The following is an 18,706-nucleotide window of genomic DNA, read 5'->3' on the forward strand; positions in this document are numbered from 1 at the left end:
AGCACCTGTGTAGAACCATATAGTGCTATGTAGAACCATATGTGGTGCTATAGTGGTGCTATATGGCCCCTATATGGTTCTACACAGGTGCTACACAGGTGCTTCAGCGGTGCTATATGGCACTAAAAATGGTTCTTCTATGGTTACGAGCAAAGAAACAGTTTTGGTGCTATATAGCACCGTTTGTTTTTTAGAGTGTACTGCTGTGAAGGATAAATGCACTTTTTTGGGTTTAAAGTCAGAAGTTGTTCCCTGATCCCTGTTTTCTCCTATTATAAAGCTTGGAAGAGCATGGACATTTACTACAATAACTCCAAATAAGCTTGTCTGAAAGATGATTGGCATACGTGTCTCGGAATGCTTGAGGGTGAGTAAATAATGGGATAATTTCGATACTTGGCTGGAGTATCCCTCTAAAGTTACAAATTATTTCAGTCTGTATCTTGGACTCTTCATTGAGTCCAAGCCTGCAATGAAGAACCATGAAAAGGTGTTTCTCCAACTTTTCTTCCAACTTTATGTACGCATGTACTGTATGTTTGTTTGTTTGTCTGACTCTATCTATCCATCCTTTACACAAGTATATATATTTTGTAAGTATCATTTATTTATCGTTTATGTAAAGTACCCCTTCCCCTTGTCTAAAGAAACATTTTGAATTTAAGTAACCTCCTACTGATGTTGGTGTCAAAGTTTGCAAACTTCATAATCCTCCATAAGACCAGTTTTATTACCCAATGGAAATCTGAGGGAATCTATTGCTTTCAGAAGAGACCTCCAAAGGATCTGCTGGCAGCTAACTGCATTCATTTGGATGCAATCTCAACTCCTTTGAGAAAACAATGTTGATGAATTACTTCCACTAGATTAAAGATGGCCACCATTAAAACTGGAGAGGCGTATTGGCAACAGATTTATTTTGACCTTCTTAACCACTCGAAACCTAATTGACTACTTCTTTTGCAATTACAAGCAAGTCACACTTGAATGCAAATGCTATACAGGTAACTAAAACTAATTTACACATATTTTACGCATAACCATGATTCTTTAAGACAGGCAGTTGTGTGCGCATGTGTGTTTAAATAGCGTGGTAGCAACACAGTACAAATCCACATGCATCTGTTATGTAGTGCATTGCATTTATTGCATACTTTGCATGCGATTCACTGCTTTCTCATTTTTTCTGATTTATTAAACTATCTATTTTATTTATTCTGCTCATTAGAATTCAATCTTAACCTACACATCTGAAACCCCATACTGTATGTGTATTGTATGTATATTGTAATGTGATTTGTATATGCAAATGTGTAATGCATGTTATGTTATATTACAAGTATCTAATATGCACTGGCTACTGTGTCCTTTGAAGCATACCACAAAGTCAATAAACACGAATCCTGATTATGATTCTGAAAGTGAACCCTCAGACAAACAGGTTCAGAATACTGATAGTTTTCAGTTTGACACTCAATTTCTTCACAATTTCAGCTGCGGTTTTAAAGATATTTATGAATATTTGTTTATGCAAGAAGGGAGATTTTAAGTCAGTTTAACACAGTGATGCTCGATTGCTACATCTTTTAACCTAACCAGATGCACTTCAACATCTTTAATCGGTTTAATCTTAATCTGCTCAAATATGATCTCATAGTTTATAATGTCTTACATTATCACATCCTGAAGGCTTAGACTAAACAGCCTTTGCCCCACCTTCATCTTTTATCCTTTATTTTATTCTTGCAGATCGCAAGGCGATTTTGGCCGCAGAAACATGACAGGATACAGCTGTGCCTGAACGCTCAAAATCCAGCGTGGTTGCCTGGTACACAGTCTTTAAAAAGCCGCAGGGTCTACCTGGGGAATTACTGTGGCTGCCACACTGGCTCTCATGCCTACAAATAACATCAGCAGCCCCTCTATCAATGATCCCATATTGGATTTTCCAAGTCCGTTTCATAAGCAGACCTCTCACAAAAATTTTCAGACTGACCCCAGGTCATCAATTAGACAGAGCGTGCACTGAATATCTCATCACACTTATAAAAAAGTCCAATGTGACTAAGCAACAGCATGCATGTAAGATGTGACCACACAAAAGTTATAGGTTCATGCTATTGAAGACCTCAACGTGTCTTTAAGCTTAATAAACTGGTTCACCTGCAATTTTTTTAAACCATGAACTTTCTAAGGGGGGGGGGGAATGTGCACTCATCAGTTCAAAAACACAAAAGCATACTTCCCCTAGTGAGGGTCTTGGGACCTCTAGATCTTATCACATCCATTTCATGAGGGTGAGGACACATTCTGTCTATTTAAGGAGGTGTAGACCCTGCAGTGAGACTACACACATCCAAGATTACATTCATGTTATTTTAATCACCACAGAATGCAAGAAAATCATTTGAGATTTTAAAAAAAAGTACTGTGATGCATGTACATATACTTTAAAAACAATAAAACATTAAACGAAGTAATACAAGACAGTTTTGTAAGAGTTTAGGTTCTGAATATCCACAGGGACGTCAGTGTCTGTAATCCATTTGCCAAAACATCCAATTACTCATCATCTTTTGACAAAAAATGAGAAAACGAGAGCTGAAGACACAATGAGGGCATCTTGATCCTTTTCTGAACTGAGCGCATGACAACATTCTGCATTCCCATTGTATAATTGCCAAAATTCAGAAGGCTCACAAATCATGCCAATTTCTGAAAGACACGGGCTCTTTGTAGTCAATTGACTGCAATCTAATTAGCATGCACCTTGAGCAACAGTAGAATGCTAAATCTATAAAAACAGCTCACTCTTCTTCATCGAATGCTTTTACTATACAAAGAAATTGATAAATAAACCTATTTGAATAGATTCTTCATTCTGAAATATGGCAAGAGGGCATTGAATGTGTTTAATTGAACTAACCCTTCTATTTGAAAAGCTTCTATTTAGTCTTCCCTCGTGATTGAAGATCAATTACAATTCCATCATCGTCAAGACCATATCTACGTTTCTCACTAAGAGCTGTGTAAAGGGATGCTGGCTTTCGCAGAATAATTCATCTGAGGGTACAGAAGACTGAAAGTGGGAGGTGAGAAAATGATTTTTTCAAGAAAAAAATTTACCATTAGAACACTGAACAAAAAAAATCTGTCAAAGAAGTAAAGGAGAATCTAATACAGTACAACCTTTTTTGGGCCTTATCCATTATCCAGGTCCCTTACCGCCCCTCACCAGAATAAGCTAAATATCTTTCCTGAATACATGCTGGTTAACATTCTGTCTTAATAATAATAGTAATTATATGCACTAATAATAATAATTATTTTTACTAATAATATTATTACATAATTAAAAAGCATGTCACTTAAAGCCAAATTACAGATTTGATTTGACTAGACAGTTGGAATATTATCATCATAGTTTTACAAAGAGCAAAAAAGCTTTATTTTAATTAAAGGCCTAAATACTATATCCAAGCTCCGTATTCTAATTTTTATAAACAGTTCTACTTCTAAAACATGAATATTAAATATTGAAAGATGTGCTGCTTGAGACTTGCCATTGGCTCTTGTTTTTGAATAAATAATGAGGTGCGTCTATGAGGCTGTTTAAACATGGCATTAACATGCGTTTTCGTCGATTCACAAGTGGACGATGTTAATGCCAGGTGTAAACGGTGTTCAAACGTTTTGAGCTTGTCCACTTTTAACCACATTCAGAGGTAGTCGAAAACACTTTTGATCGGATTGCTTTTGTAGTGTAAACGCACATGTGGTTGAATGTGTTCGAACAGCCACATGCGACCGCCTTCTCTCAGCCCATTTATCTAATCTGAGGTACTGAACACAATGTTTTACGTCTTTTCTGACTTCTGGCGCGAACACATGGTTTACAGCGCTATTTATAGCCTTTCATTGATAAAACTAAAGCGGCTGATCTATGCCGTTTCATTTTGCAAGCGTGTGAAAGTTGCGAGATCTTATTTTATCAACTGCGCTGAAAATTCTGAGAAAGCTCTAACATGTACAAAACACCATGCAGCATGTTTACTTACAACACAAGCAGCGGACTCCGACATAATATTAGTTCAAGTCCATATAAACTCATAGTTACTCCCGCTCGCGTTTAAATGACAGCAGAGAGACTCACCCACATTCTCGACAGACCACCCCCTTACAGTAATCAGGACAGAAGTGGTCGAAAGTGGACAAAAGAGACGGTTTAAATACCAGGTGTAAACGTTATGTGTCTCTCTCGTCCACTTGTGATCCGATCGAAGAAAACACATCTTAATACCAAGTGTAAACAGCCCCTATGAGAGGATTAGGGGCTATTTTGGGCACTATTTTTATTATAAATATAATTGTTTCATGTTATTATGTTTAAATTTTTTACATTTTGTGTAGTAATGCGTTAAATTTTCTGAATTTTTATTCAAAAGACCGTTGAAGAAAGTAGTGGTGCTGTTCCTGTGACCTAAATACTGCTATGGAGAGCTCACAATACATAAAATAAAGTAAGTGAATACACGTAATATAGACCATTTAGAGAGGCACCCCGTGTGCAATGCATGAAATATGTAAAATATAGATTTGCCTTTGTTTTTTGGTGTAAGCTCGAAAACATCCCACAAGAACACCTGAGACACAATGATCTTATAAAAAGAAAGAAAGAAAGAATGAAGGAAAGAAACGAAAGAAGAGAAGAAAAAAGGAAGGAAGAAAGAAATAACGTAAGGAAGGAAGGAACGAAGAAAGAAAAAAAATGAGAGAAACAAAGAAACAACGAAATGGAGAAAAAACTATGGAAGGAAATAAATAAAGAAAGTAAAGAAAGAAACAATGGACGCAAGGAAGGAACGAAATGAGGGAAACAAAGAAAGAAACAACAGAAGGAATAAAGAAAGAAAGAAAGAAAGAAAGAAATGAAAGGAAGAAGGGAAGAAAGGATCAATCTATCTATAAATCAAAGATTTAAACAAAGCAATTCCATTAGTAATCCTATGTACTGCATTATCTAATTATTCTGATAAAGCTGGTTATTAACACACACTTCTCGTTTTTAGACACATTATAACAGTTAAATATAGAAGAAAACTTCACAAGTAATCTTCAAAGTCAAGCAGGTGTTTCTAACATATCAGCTCTAATGTTATTTGGCATTGATGCAATATCTTCCTAATAATGTATCCAGGGACTTCTGGAGAACTAGCTAAGTGCAGATGGCAGGTTTATAATTGGAAAGTGTTATTCAACCCATCAGTATCAGTTTGAGATCAAATATAGTTTGAAAATAAAGTGATTAAACCCAACCGCAGCTGCATGAGAGTTTTCCACCCCGGTATGCTATTATGTCAATAAAACGACATCCCAGAAGAAACCCGTCATGTACAAAATCTAGCTATTATTATTGCGCCTTCACAAACACTTCAAAACGAATGAATAATGATGCAGATAGTAATGCACACATTTGTAATCCAACCAGTCATATTCTGAACCCGCCCGGGGGACAAATAATAAATAGAGATCAAAATATCCTACCGTTGTCTTCAATGGAAAAGTAGAATGTGTCGCTCGTGGCATTGTCTCCGTCTCGAAGCACGTAGCATATGTGCATGTCATCGATGTCGGCTAGGAAAGGAACGTTTGAACAAATTAGTGTTTGGTGTACATGTATATAGACCTACAACTATAATAGCTGTTGTTGATAAAGTTGATATGCACTTCAATAGGACTCCATTGTGTATTTTAAGATCTCAGGAGATAAATAATGTATAAGTTGCATGCAACTGTTGGGTTTAATAAAGTATGTAATAAGGAATTAATAAATTAGTCATCTAGTCACTGTTGTAAAATTATCCCTGACATGGTATACAGTTTGACTGCCTCACTGTATCCTGCTTATTACTTCATGGATTTCTGGAATGCTAATTGTCATTGGTTAACTATTTGTGTATAATGTCTGATAAACAGTTTAACTGTTGCCCCTGGCAACCCATCTAACTACACTGTGCCAGTTTAATGCCTACCATACCATTCTGCGTTGTTCCATCTTAAAAATATGTTTCATCTTTCGCTAATCTGAGAAAAGACCTAAATCTGAAATTACTGTCAATCTGTCATTGCAAGAGACGAAGCACAGATATCTAAATAAATCAGATAACTAGGACAGATGGTCAAAATATTTGTAGCAGATTGCTATGATTGGCCAATCAGAATCGAGAGGCTTTAAAAAGCTTTTTTAAAATATGCTTATACTCAAAAAAAGATGGCATTTTTGCCCACCTGTCCCTTTTAAACCACTTCCAACAGGCATACGGTTTATCAATTAGACAGTGCTTCATTTAGAATGAGAGAGATATGAGACACCAAAGCTGTGCTTCATCATTTCCTCTCTGACTTTAAAGAACCATCAAGAACAGCAGGGTTGCGGTTGGCACCCATTCATGCATTTCTTCATCATCCTCTCATATGCTTCATTTTAAGATTATGTGGTATGTCTGAGAGAGTCTACTGTCTACACCCTGGCCTATCTTCAATATTTGATGTCAAAACATTTCTCTTCAAAGAGGCCGGCTCATAAAAATGTAAACCCATCATTTTCAAATGCCCACAAGGGCTCAGTAACTTTATTTACTGTCAGTTGCCCACACCAGCACCACCAACCGAGTTAAATTCCCTTGAAATATTCAAAGAGAATCCGAAAATCGGAGGTTATCCAGAGAGGGGAAACACGGTGGCACTTCTCAGGCTACTTTTGACATTTACTGAAGATTTTACATTACTAAGCTTTTCCACACATTAAAGTCCCAGACCAAATATTTCATTTGCCCTGATTACTATAATATTGTATTGTCTTCTTTGATGCCAAAAACATGTTGGGACAGATGCTATCGGCACCAGTCATTTACAGGTATAGTTCACCCAAAAGTAAAAATTTACTCATTCTCATGTCAAATTTCTTTGTTTAATGCACACAAATGAAGAGATTTTGAAGAATGTATGTAACCAAACCGATCAGAAGCCCCATTGACTTCCATAGTATTCTTTTTTCTACTATGGAAGTCAATGGGGCTTCTGACCGGTTTAGTTTAAAACATTTATCAAATTATCAGTGTTCATCAGAACAAAGAAATTCATACAGGTTTGTAATATGGATGCATAACAATAAATCGCAATTAATCTATAGCAGAATAAAAGTTTTTGTGTACATCATATATGTGTGTATAATAACTTTATAATAACTTTGTTACATGTGTATATACATTTGTATATTTATGTATAATTTATGTATAATTTATATTATATATATATATATATATATTTTTTTTTTTCTTCTTAAAATTATACATGATGTGCATATTTATTTATGCATAAATGTTACACACAGTTCACACACATATATGATGTAAACAAAAACTTTTATTCTGCTATAGATTAATCGCCATTAAACATTTTGCATCCCTAGTTTGTACTGTAACAACAAGATTTTTATTTATGGGTGAACTATTCCTTTAAGTGTGCACTTTTTCAGCTCTTAAAAGCACAGTAAGCAACGGTTTTGGCTCAGATTTGCCAAAATAGATAAGTTGGCAATAAAAAGTCACAGATTTACGTATAAACGATACTCATTAAATTCTTTCAAGGCTAAATTATCTAAGCTAAACTACATTCATTTTAAAGCTCTATAATTTAACTACAACAATGTTTGGTCTAATTTAAGTGTAATTTTAATCGCCTACAGCTCTTTTAATATTTAAGAATTGAGTATTTCAGCATATTTAGTATATTAATACAGATTTCTCACATACTGTATAAGACTGACACATCTGTGCATCACTATCACCGATGATATTAAATATGCAATGTTAATGCCTTATTCTCACAGTATTTATGCTAATGCACATTTCTCACACATGGCACTGATACATCTGCGCATCATTCTCCAATTTGCTATTTAATTAATTTAACATTTAAAAAGTCTTACCTTGGGTAAATGTGGTGATTGTGGCATTGCCTTTCCCCATGTCAATAAGGTAGCCATGTTCAGCTCCCACAGTAATTTTAAAAGTCACAGCTCTATGAAAGCTGTCTCTGTCTTCTGCCTTTAATGCTTTACTGGTGATCAAGAACCCTAGGTGACCAGTAGGGAGAATTTTTAATGTTGTACCACCCTTATTGGTCACAACCTGTGGGACCCCATTGTCCACCGAAACAACTGTGATTTTCATCACCTGCGGCTTGCGAGTGGAGTAAATCGTGTCTGGGAATACGTAAAAGTCTGTATGAGTTCCATCAGTTACAGTAAATGAAAAGCTGTCGGAGGCAGACTCCGTCCCATCATGTTTGTAGCTGATCATGTTTTCATTCAGGTCTTGCTTGGTGAAGGAAGTGACAGGTCGAGTGTTGTTAAACAGCAACTTGCCGTGGACGGGCAACTGAGTGATTGTAAACTTTAAAAGCTGGTCGACGGTATCTCGGTCCTCCACCGTCAGCTCAAAAGGAGTGATTAACTTCTTTTCACCTTCACTGACCACCAGCCCGTGAATGGTGACCACTGGCTTTTTGTTATCCACGTCTGTAATGGAAACACGAAAGGTGCGGAACACAGGGTTGTAACCATCCGTCACCTCAAACTCAAAACTATCCATCTTCACTTCGTCATCGGCGGTGTGGATGTAATAAATTTTATTACCGGCTAGTTGCAACTGAGTGAAGGAGCTTATGGGCATACTAGGAGTATCAGTACATTCAAGGTGACCTCTCACAGGGGCACGCGTTATAGTAAAGACCAAGTGTTCGTCAGGACTGTTGTGATCGCTGGTGCTGAGCAGATCTGTGGTCAGGGTCACCCGGCCTCCTTCTTTAAGAGAAACACCTTTACTGATCACATCTGGAAATACCATGTCTATACCTCCCACAGTTACATAGAAGTACCTGTCAATCAAAGGGTTAATGCCATCAGTAACATCAAATTTGATCAGATCGCGAACTCCCTCTTGTCCATTGTGAATGTACATGATCATATCTTCATCAATCTCATTTTGCGTGAAGTTCATTCCAATAGTTATGTTTACTATAAGTCCGGATGGAGTTCTCTTTTGTAAAAATCCTTGATTTGGACCATAACGGATAATATAAGTTAAAGTGCTGTCGTCTGTATCCAGATCAGTGGCTTTTAGAACTTTGTTGTTGATAATTTTTACATCTCCTATCTCTATTTCAAGGCCATCATTAATTGCCATTCTTGGAGTTTCATCATCGACTAAAATTACCATAACCATGACGGTTCTCTGCACTGTGAATTTCCCATCGGTGAGAATAACTTCAAAACTGTCCTCTGTGGTTTCTGAATCATCATGCTCGTACACAATACTCGAAGCCTCTCGTATCTGATCCAGGGTGAAGTTTGTCACAGGAACGGTGCCTGAGGTGAGCTGATTAAAAATATATCCGTGTTTCGGAGGCTTTGAAATAATAAATGTGAGTTCATCCGCCGGAATATCAGCATCAGCGCCGTTTAATATTGGAGTGTCAATCACAATGTTCATCCCTTCCATCACCACAAACTCTCTCATATGGATCTCCGGCTTTTCATCATTTGATGGGATTATCACGATGGGGAAAAAGTGTCTCTCTGAAAAGTTTATGCCATCAGAACACCTGAAAGTAAACCTGTCCTCGACGGGCTCAACACCTTTATGAATACTCTGCACATAATAGATGTGATTTTTCCTAATGTCTTTGATGGTGAAAGCGCTAATAGCAATCCCCGATCTAGATTTCTCCGAGCCTGGAGCGGGAGAGATATTTTCAAGATATCCAGAGGTAGGCTGCACAATTATTGTGCAAAGAAGGTCATCATTAGGGGTATCAATATCATTAGCGCTTATGTGCAAGATCTCAATAACGTTTTTCTCACCCTCCACGACACGGAATTGGGGGCCTACAAAGACCTCAGGAGCCTGACCGTCCAATGGAAGAATAGTGACCTGCACTTGAACCCCTTTGATTTTATTACCCCCCACTGTCCATTCATCCGACATATCAGTAAGAGTGAGATTAAAGTAGTCGTGTTTTGTTGTCAAGCCAATCTCTCCGCTTGTATGTGCATACACCACCCAGCCACTAATGATGTCTGCTTGAGTGAATCTGTTGGACGGCACACCATTCACTAATATTTCACCAAACACCGGGGGATCTTCCACTATAAAAGTCAGTCTGAGGTCATCCGTGTCTTCGTCCCGACCCCGAATAACATTGGTGGTGATCTCAGTTGCTCCGTTCTCCAAAACATCAATATAAGAACCAATGGTGCCCTCTGGAAGACTAATGGTTGGAGCTTCATCATCGATAGGTTTTACATTGATCCTAACTGTGATGGTGACAACATGGACACCATCGCTGACATCCAGCGTAAAGAAATCGCTGGTTGACTCTTCTCCATTGTGAACATAAGATATTCTACCATTGGATATATCATCCAGGTTGAAAGAATCCCCTTTAGTCATATCAGTGAATGTGTATTTAATCTGCCCATGCTTTGGAAGTTGGGTAATTGTGAACAGTATCCGTGAGCTATCCGTGTCTGCATCCACTGTGTGCAACTCAACACGAGTGATGACGTGTGTCCCTCGTTCTTGTATGGTAAAACCAGTGTTGGTGATCTGGGGGGGCTTGTTGTCAACAGGTTGCAAAAATATGGTAAAAACTCCATCTGCGCTGTTTCCTGCTGTGTCCTCAACTTTGTAATGAAACTGCACCACATGTGGAGTTATCCCAAGCTCTAGATCAGGAGGTTTGTATGCTACCTTGTGATGATTTATCTGCGCCTGGGTGAATTCTGTGACCTCTACGTCTGGACTTTCAGTCAATACAATTGTTCCCAGAATGCCAGGGCTGTTTTCATCAGTGTCTGTGGGCGGTTTGGTAATGGTGTACTTCAAATCCCTGTCTTCTGAGTCTAAGTCTGTGTAGCGCAAGAATTTCTTTCGAAAATAGGTGAGCTGGAATTCATGAACAGTCACTTGCAAAGTCGTCCCCGGGTACAACTCAGGAGGAATATCATCAATGGGAAGAACTTTGATGATGAATAAGTTTTCACCTGATTGGTTTGGGGGGTCATTGTCATCTTGCACTTTGAAATTAAACTGGTCCATGATGGTCTTTGTGTTATGTGGTCCAATATGCCTGTAAAACAGCTTCTCTTCTGTGATGTCTTGCTGGAACCATTCTGTCACTACTTTTTCATACATTTCATCTTCTGCGTTGAACCTCCACGTGGATGGATCTTCAGGTGCATCCGACTGCCTAAGTATTACCTCTCCAATAGTCGAGTAGGGAGGCACCATTATAAATTTAATAGTTGAATCCTCAGAATCTATATCTGCTGCACTAAGTGTTAAAGGAGAAATGTGCATCATCTGGTTTTTGCTCAAGACTAAACCTGTGTTGGCATTAATTATAGGAGGCTCGTCATCAGTTGGCACCACAGTTATAGGAAATAAAAATTCCACTTCGTGATTACCATCTGTCATTCTAAAAATTATATTATCGCTATAGGTGTCACTGCCATCATGCTGGTAGACAACGCTGCCGACATCAAGATCTGCTGGCGTGAAGTATTTGCGCCTCGTACCCAGTACTGTGAGCTCCCCATGGCGCAGGCCATCGATAACCGTTATCTGGACATGGTCCAAATTGTCCTCGTCGCTAATTTGCAGGTTTTGAGAACTGGACAGTGGCCTCGATTGGCCCTCATAGAGCAGCTGCCCGGTGTTACGGGTCACAACCGGTGCTAGGGTGTTCATGGGTTTAACCACAATCATAAAAGCAAAGGGGTCAGATATGGCACCCTCAGTGTCTACAACCACAAACTCAATTTGGAAAATTCGCTCAGCATCCGAATCCACAGAGGGAGGCTTATAGGCTATTTTAAGATCCTTTAGGTCTCGCTGATAAAAAGACGTGATGGGCAAATTTCTGTCATCTGTGCTCACAATGTAGCCCTCCTCAAAAGACAGCGGAGAAGTTATGTTGAAAATTAAATCATCGGGATTGGATTCGACATCCTCAGCCGCAAGCATGTCGTGGGTTATAGCTGTCATCACAAACTGATCGACCTCCATCATCATCATGGCAATAAAACTTGGTTTTGGGGCTGTGTTCTCCTCGCCCTCCTTTATGATCACAACTACTTGAAAAAACTCTTGTTTTAGTACATTCGCTTCTTTGTCCTGCAATTCTAAATACATGGGAATATAATCTCTGTTTGGGGAACGGTGTGCGAACGTATGCCTATAGCGTATGTTCATCCTGACAAATTCATCACAGTCCACAGGTTTCCCTAACTTACCATCATCAACCAGCTTTCCATACCTGGGCAAAAAGCTGCCACTGGTCAAAGATGTAATTTTACACATGTATGCATTTCTATCATATGAGAACTCCAGAATTCTCCTATCAATAGAGTTACTTATCCCAAGCAGTTTTTCCACTACCAGAGGCATGTGTTTGGTCAAAATCTCAAGTTGGGTGAAAATCACCTCCACTTCCATCATAAAGGGAATAATAACCGTGTCAGTCTGTGTATCGTATCTCAGCTGAAGTCTCACCCTGTCTTTTGAAGGGCTCCTAGATCCAAAATGTGAGTACTTTACATCGTTGGGACCAAAATCACAAGGAAACTTTTTCGGGGACAGCTGTCCCGGTCTCTGTGAGAGCGCATCGTTATCCAGAACCGTTATGGTGCACTTGTCGCCGGGCTGAACTTGGACAACCAAGTCGTTGATCGGATCAATATAAACAGATCTGCCAAATGGAACCCGTATTCCGTTATTTGCAACGAGAATGGCGTCTTCTGAAAGTTCAGATCTTAAACCATACGTTAATCCCAAACTCTCGTATCCCTGTGTGGATGCGTTACGTATCCCAGTCAATATAAGAAAAAACAAGCGTAGGTAAAAGCATACAAAACCTTCGCGCGCTGCCCGCTGTGATATACTCCACGCCATTTGTGATGTGAGGCAAAATGAGTTTATGTTTGGCACCGTGCGAGTAAAATCCAAGGCAAGATGTGGAAAAAGTTAAAATAAAGTAAGTGCGAGATTGAATAACCTCCCATTCGCATCCGCGCGAAGGTGCACCATTCTCCTTTTGCTGCTCGCGCTCTGGAATAAACTTCATGCCTCGCGGAGCCGTGTGAGTAAGCCCCGCCCTTTCGTATACGATTGGTTGCTGAATGCGGCGGAATGCGTTCTACGCGCTGTAATTGGTCGCACGCCGTGTCGCTCAAAGGCAAGCGGAGACATATCAGTACGGCTTTGATGGATTGAGTTGTGGTGTTAAAAGAGACAAGTTTAATATCTAAATATTCGTATGGTGGTATAAATACAATTTTTATATATATATTAGTTTGTCCTAGATATCTTGACTCAAAATAACTGTACTTTCCTTTTAAAGTCAAAGAAAAATATAAGTAGTTAAAATACTCGATGATACTGAGACATTAAATGCGCAATATAGGATCCCACCTTTCTTTTATATTATGGTTGAGGTGCATTACGGTCACTGTGCATTGTTCCAGCTCTCTCTGGTGGTCAAAAAGAAAATAATGTACTTTAGTGTGGTATTTTAGTGTGTGCGCGTGTCTGCCCTAACCACTAATAAGTAACCACTTAAGGAACCACTAGTTAGTAATACCAACCCTGTTATTTTTAAGAGAAAAACGTTTAACTTTTTGTTAAACTTGGAAATGCTCCTAATTATGGGCTAAAAATATTTTGAGGAGCTGCAGTGTGAACATTTTCTATTGCTTGCTGTTCTTAGCAAAATAGTTATCCATTTAAACTAAACCCCCTGTATTTAATCATTCAGTTTCATTCAAGTCATTCTATTCAATATTCTTAATGGGTTTTTTTTGGGACTGTATTTCACACATGTGATGGGTTTTATTGACTGATGAGATGTGAGCATATTTCTGAGCAGCTGCCAGATGTAAGAAGACTGCAGGTGCTAAAGAAAGACAGGAATATAGATTTGAGGTCTCAAAGGATATCCGCAGATTTTTACATATTTAAAGTTGTTAGCAATTGGAATGTAATTATAATAACTTTAAGAAAAACAAAAATGGTCAAAAAATGGTTCCTAGCTGTCGGTGGTACCCTTTAAAAAAGTACATCTTTGCAACTAAAGAGCTTATACAGTATTAATACCCTATTAGTGCAAAGGAGTGTATATAAGTACCTCAAGGGTAGATACTGGTACCAAATGTATACATATTTGTGCCTAATGGTTTATAGGTATAGGAGGTATAAGTACTGCCCCAATGACCATTTCTGACCATTTTTTCTGATCGTGATGCTTGCAAATATTTGACATGCATCAAAATAACTAAATAGCAACCCCTTGCGCTTAACATTTTGTAAATATTCTAAATCAACATTTAAGATTTTATATTTCTAATAGACAAAAATTACATAAATGCACATAAAGGTTTGTTTCACGGACACTTCATAGTCATTGATTGTTTTCACACTAGGCTTTTTTATCACTTTTCCCATGAATTCCTCTCTAAACCCAACTCTTGCACCTGTTAACATTAATAGATGCAAAGTAAAACATAATTTGGACAATTTGTGAGTCTTTTTTTGATGGCCCCCTGACAACTTTCTATAAGAGCCGTTCTTTGGCACTACAGACATACTAAACGAATCAAAAACTAATTCTTACCCAAGTAAAACTAAACCTGTCCACACGCACACAGTCGCACATACTCACAGAGCCAACTATTTGGACGTCCCGCTGTTCGGCTGATGTTTCTAGTGAGGCTTAAAATTATGCACATCACAGAAGAATTCGACCCTGTCAACACCCCCAGTGTGAATCACACAGCTCAGATTAGAGCTTGTGTGTTGATTTATGGACTTACTGTATTGTTCATTGCTTTGATTTACTGCTTTCTGTTATTTGTTATGCATAATCAAGAGCCTGAATGTTACAATCTATTAGCACATTTAATGTGTACAGTCCTGTATTCTCAAAGATGACTTGCATTTAGAAATGGAAAATGAATGAAGCACTGCATTCTGGGAAATTGAAAGCTCAGTGTTTATCATTACTCAAACGCTGCACTGTATTTAACATACAGTAATGGTTAGTTTGATGTAATTAGATACTTTATGGAAAGAAGCAGATGTTCTATGAAGATGAAAGAAGACAATGAGACAGTCAACACTGTAAGTCGTAATCAGTTTACCTATATTTTCATTCGCATTTGACTTCAAAAGATATGACTTAAGTTTATATTTTCATGAAACTTACTCTCATCTATCATAATGGTTCACCTTTCTGTTGCATTTACATGACTTTATCATCATGCGCCTTTTACGTCCCCTAGCAACAGCTCAGATTATTGTTATTCCTTCAGTCTTATACATACTTGTACATACTCATCAATTACAGCACAGATTAGAGCTCTCTACAGGTATATCTGTACAGCAGTGTTTCCTTCGTGGAATCCAATTATTTACGAATACACTTCCTCACTGGGGACTTTCCGCCTTAAAAATTGCATGTTTTCTTTTTTTGACACAGAGTAAGGACATGTCTGGTTCCTGTTGTTATTATTATAAATGTACACTAGTGTAAAAATGCTTGAAAATACAACCCACCGTTGGGGTAAATTATTAACCCAGAAAATGTTTATATTTGACCCAGCATTTTGGGTTAAAACAACCCTTAAACCATAACCTTTTTTGAACCAATGCTGTGTTGAAAATAACCTAGCATTATTTAGAGTGTACTTGTGCATGATAGCTGTTCATCTTCTTTTCGATTGTTACCAGAAAGACCTGTAGATGTGCCCAGACTTGAGGTTACTATTTAGTAAGTATTTGTTCCCTGAGGGTCATCATTGCAGAAAGGCATTCACTGCTTGATTTTTCTATAATGTTCAATAAAGAAAGCCAACTGTTTTACTTTTACGCATGTGTTTGACATATTTATCCCAGGCAACTTTCAAGTATAGATTGGTTCATACTTTCATGGGAATTGAAGCCATGACCTTGTCACAACTAATGCAATGAACTACAAATTGAGCTGCGTGAAAGCTTTGAAAGTGGCTAGTTTATATACTGTATGTAGCCTATTTTAAAAGACGAAAACTGTATGTTTTAAAATATCCCTTTAGATTTGATTCATTTCTGCAGCTATAGCAGCATCAAGGCAATGGATTAAATTCACAGGAAACACATAGAGTGAATAAATATGAAAAATATTATTATGTATTAAATATCTTTAATGCAAGTTGTAACTGAAACAAGCACAATGCTTTTTATGAATGTGTGAATTTACATTTTTTGAAACAGAATAGGATTAAGACTGACTTCATGTTTATAGACAGGTCTCAGTGATGAAATCAGGCTCTGTCTGGTTCAAGTGACCTGAGGGGACAGGTTACTTTGACATGAATCATGGTACTCCAACTGGTATAATTCAGAACATAACTCAGGTGATGAAATTTACATTTGTTGGAACTAGGGGTGCACCAATAGTCCGGTGCTTCTCAATGAAATACGGTGAAATGCCGCTTCATCCAAAAGCAAGGGGGCGCTCTCGTGCAGAAACTCAATATGCGCTGCAGCCTGCAGATGAAGAACCATAGAGCAGGGATATATTTATATTGCTGTTCTTCAAACCTTTTCAGGTATTTTAATGATAATAAAAATATGTATAATGATTATGTTGCTTTTTTAAATGCATGTTATAAGGGTCATTCTAAAAAAAAGGTGGAAATGCGTATCCCTTGCTTGTGCAGACCCCTTAATCATTTAATTTGACCCAATAATCCCATAATGATATATATTTAATAAATATAGAATGTCCTTAAAATGATGAGAGAGTTTATTTATTTAATTTTCTTTTTTTCCCTTTTTTTAATGTCTGGTCCTGAAAATTGCCCTGTCCCTTTGATCATACATGGAAGTTGAACTGTGTACTTATTATTTAAAACCATGTTTTTTATAAAATAAACCTAATTTACATTTACCTTTAACCCTGTATGAATTTACTACAAGACTGAAATTGTAAAAATACACTATTAATATGAATAATATCAAATAAATATTTGTCCCCCAAATGTATGTCATTGGTGTTACCCTACCCAAAGCACTTTTATTTTGAAACAATGCATCAGCTCTTTGAAGTTTTTCTTGGGCCAAGAAGTAAGTGGAAGAAGTGCAGTGGAGGAAGACAAAAGGTTTTTGAGTTGTCTTACCTTATTTGTCTAAAATTTTATGATATATCTAAGAATTTTGATATAAGATTTTTTGGATGTCATTAGTGTTACTCTTTTTTTTATAGCTGGAAGTGTTAAGATCTTTACATAAAATACATTATACTGAATAAGTATGTGATTGTTACGTCTCTGATGAAATAGCAATGGCAGCCATTTTGTTAAAATGTAAAAATTTTTCTGTAAATTGTCATTGGTGTTACCATCATTGATGTTACCGTCATTAGTGTTACTTCTGTAATGAGCACTTCCTAAGCACTTTTCCTTTAACTGACCAACATTAAAAGCATTAAAACAAAACAAGATGGAAAATTTTATGAAAGTTTATAAGTTTTATCATATTCATTATCTATTATTATATTCTAATTTTGTCATTGGTGTTACATTGTGTCATTGGTGTTAAAGAAAATGTATTTTCTTGTACTTTCTAGTAATATTTTGTTGTTGGTATGGGATGTAAGACATTGTTGATATTTCAGTCTTTGCATCAAAGCCTTTTTGGTTGAATATTTTTGTTTTTGTTGGTTTTAAAGAAAAAATTCAAACTGAGAATCAAATAATTTCATACAATGCTGTGTAAAGATGAAGAATTTAATTACACAAATATTAATAATCAATTATTTTTCTTGCTGTTATCATTCCTCTACTCAACCTTTAACTAAATACACAAGCTGTAATTAGAAAAAATATTTAGTATCAACATTAATGTTGTTTAAATCACAGGTTACACCAATGACAAATAAATGACTCATGGATTCTTTATTAAAATGTATTAAAAGTTAAAAATAGATTAAGCTCCCTGTTTTGCGGATTCATAGATTTGATAAGTTAATTAATGCTATTAAAGAAGTTTTGGGTATGTTGAAAGAAGTTTAAGCAAATTTCCATCACCCAAATTCCACCTTTTCTGTAGAATGACCCATAAATGACTCAAACTAACAGTGATTTCAGATCGATAAGGACTTACTGATCAAAAGCTATGAATAATGAATAATATCACGTTTTATTATATCGGCATTTAACAGAATGTTTGTATGCAACACAGGTACAGGTAAATATCTCTGTCCACAAAAAAAAAACAGGATGTAACTAACTACGATGGCATGATGTAGAGAAATGAAAAACAAGAGGGTGTGTTCAGCCAATGTTTCTGCATAGGAATGCATCATCAATACTTTTCAAATGTTGCAGTTGTCTTTCAGTTATTCCGAAGTAACAATTGCCAAGCTTATCGGGTCTATTTTTGCCTGAAATATGCTCGCTTGTGACAATGGGGTGCACAGATTTAGTGCTATCTTCATCACCGCACTTGTCTTTGACTTGGTATGGTTCTCATCCAGATTTGGGGGAGGAAAGTTGTTAAAACAGATACAACAATTTTGGTGACAGATGAGTTCAGGTCAGCAAATA

The 18,706-nt window shown here is 37.2% G+C and overlaps 1 protein-coding gene across 2 annotated transcripts in view; it reads right to left on the reverse strand.

The window, feature by feature from the left end:
- frem2b (FRAS1 related extracellular matrix 2b) overlaps positions 1–13,190 on the reverse strand; it is a 93,409-nt gene extending 80,219 nt beyond the window's left edge. Inside the window, exons 1-2 of one of the 2 annotated variants that reach the window (XM_055196934.2) lie at positions 7,991–13,188; positions 5,545–5,634 (exon numbers count right to left, since the gene is read on the reverse strand). In XM_055196934.2, the coding sequence (XP_055052909.2) occupies positions 5,545–5,634; positions 7,991–13,016 (5,116 nt within the window). In that variant the 5' untranslated portion in view covers positions 13,017–13,188. Of the gene's footprint in view, positions 1–5,544; positions 5,635–7,990 lie in introns of both variants that reach the window. The other variant, XM_073862567.1, reaches the window with a different exon arrangement.
- Between the last annotated feature and the right edge of the window lie 5,516 nt (positions 13,191–18,706).

The sequence above is a fragment of the Misgurnus anguillicaudatus genome, chromosome 24 (genome assembly GCF_027580225.2).
Source record: "Misgurnus anguillicaudatus chromosome 24, ASM2758022v2, whole genome shotgun sequence".
NCBI classification, from domain to species: domain Eukaryota; kingdom Metazoa; phylum Chordata; class Actinopteri; order Cypriniformes; family Cobitidae; genus Misgurnus; species Misgurnus anguillicaudatus.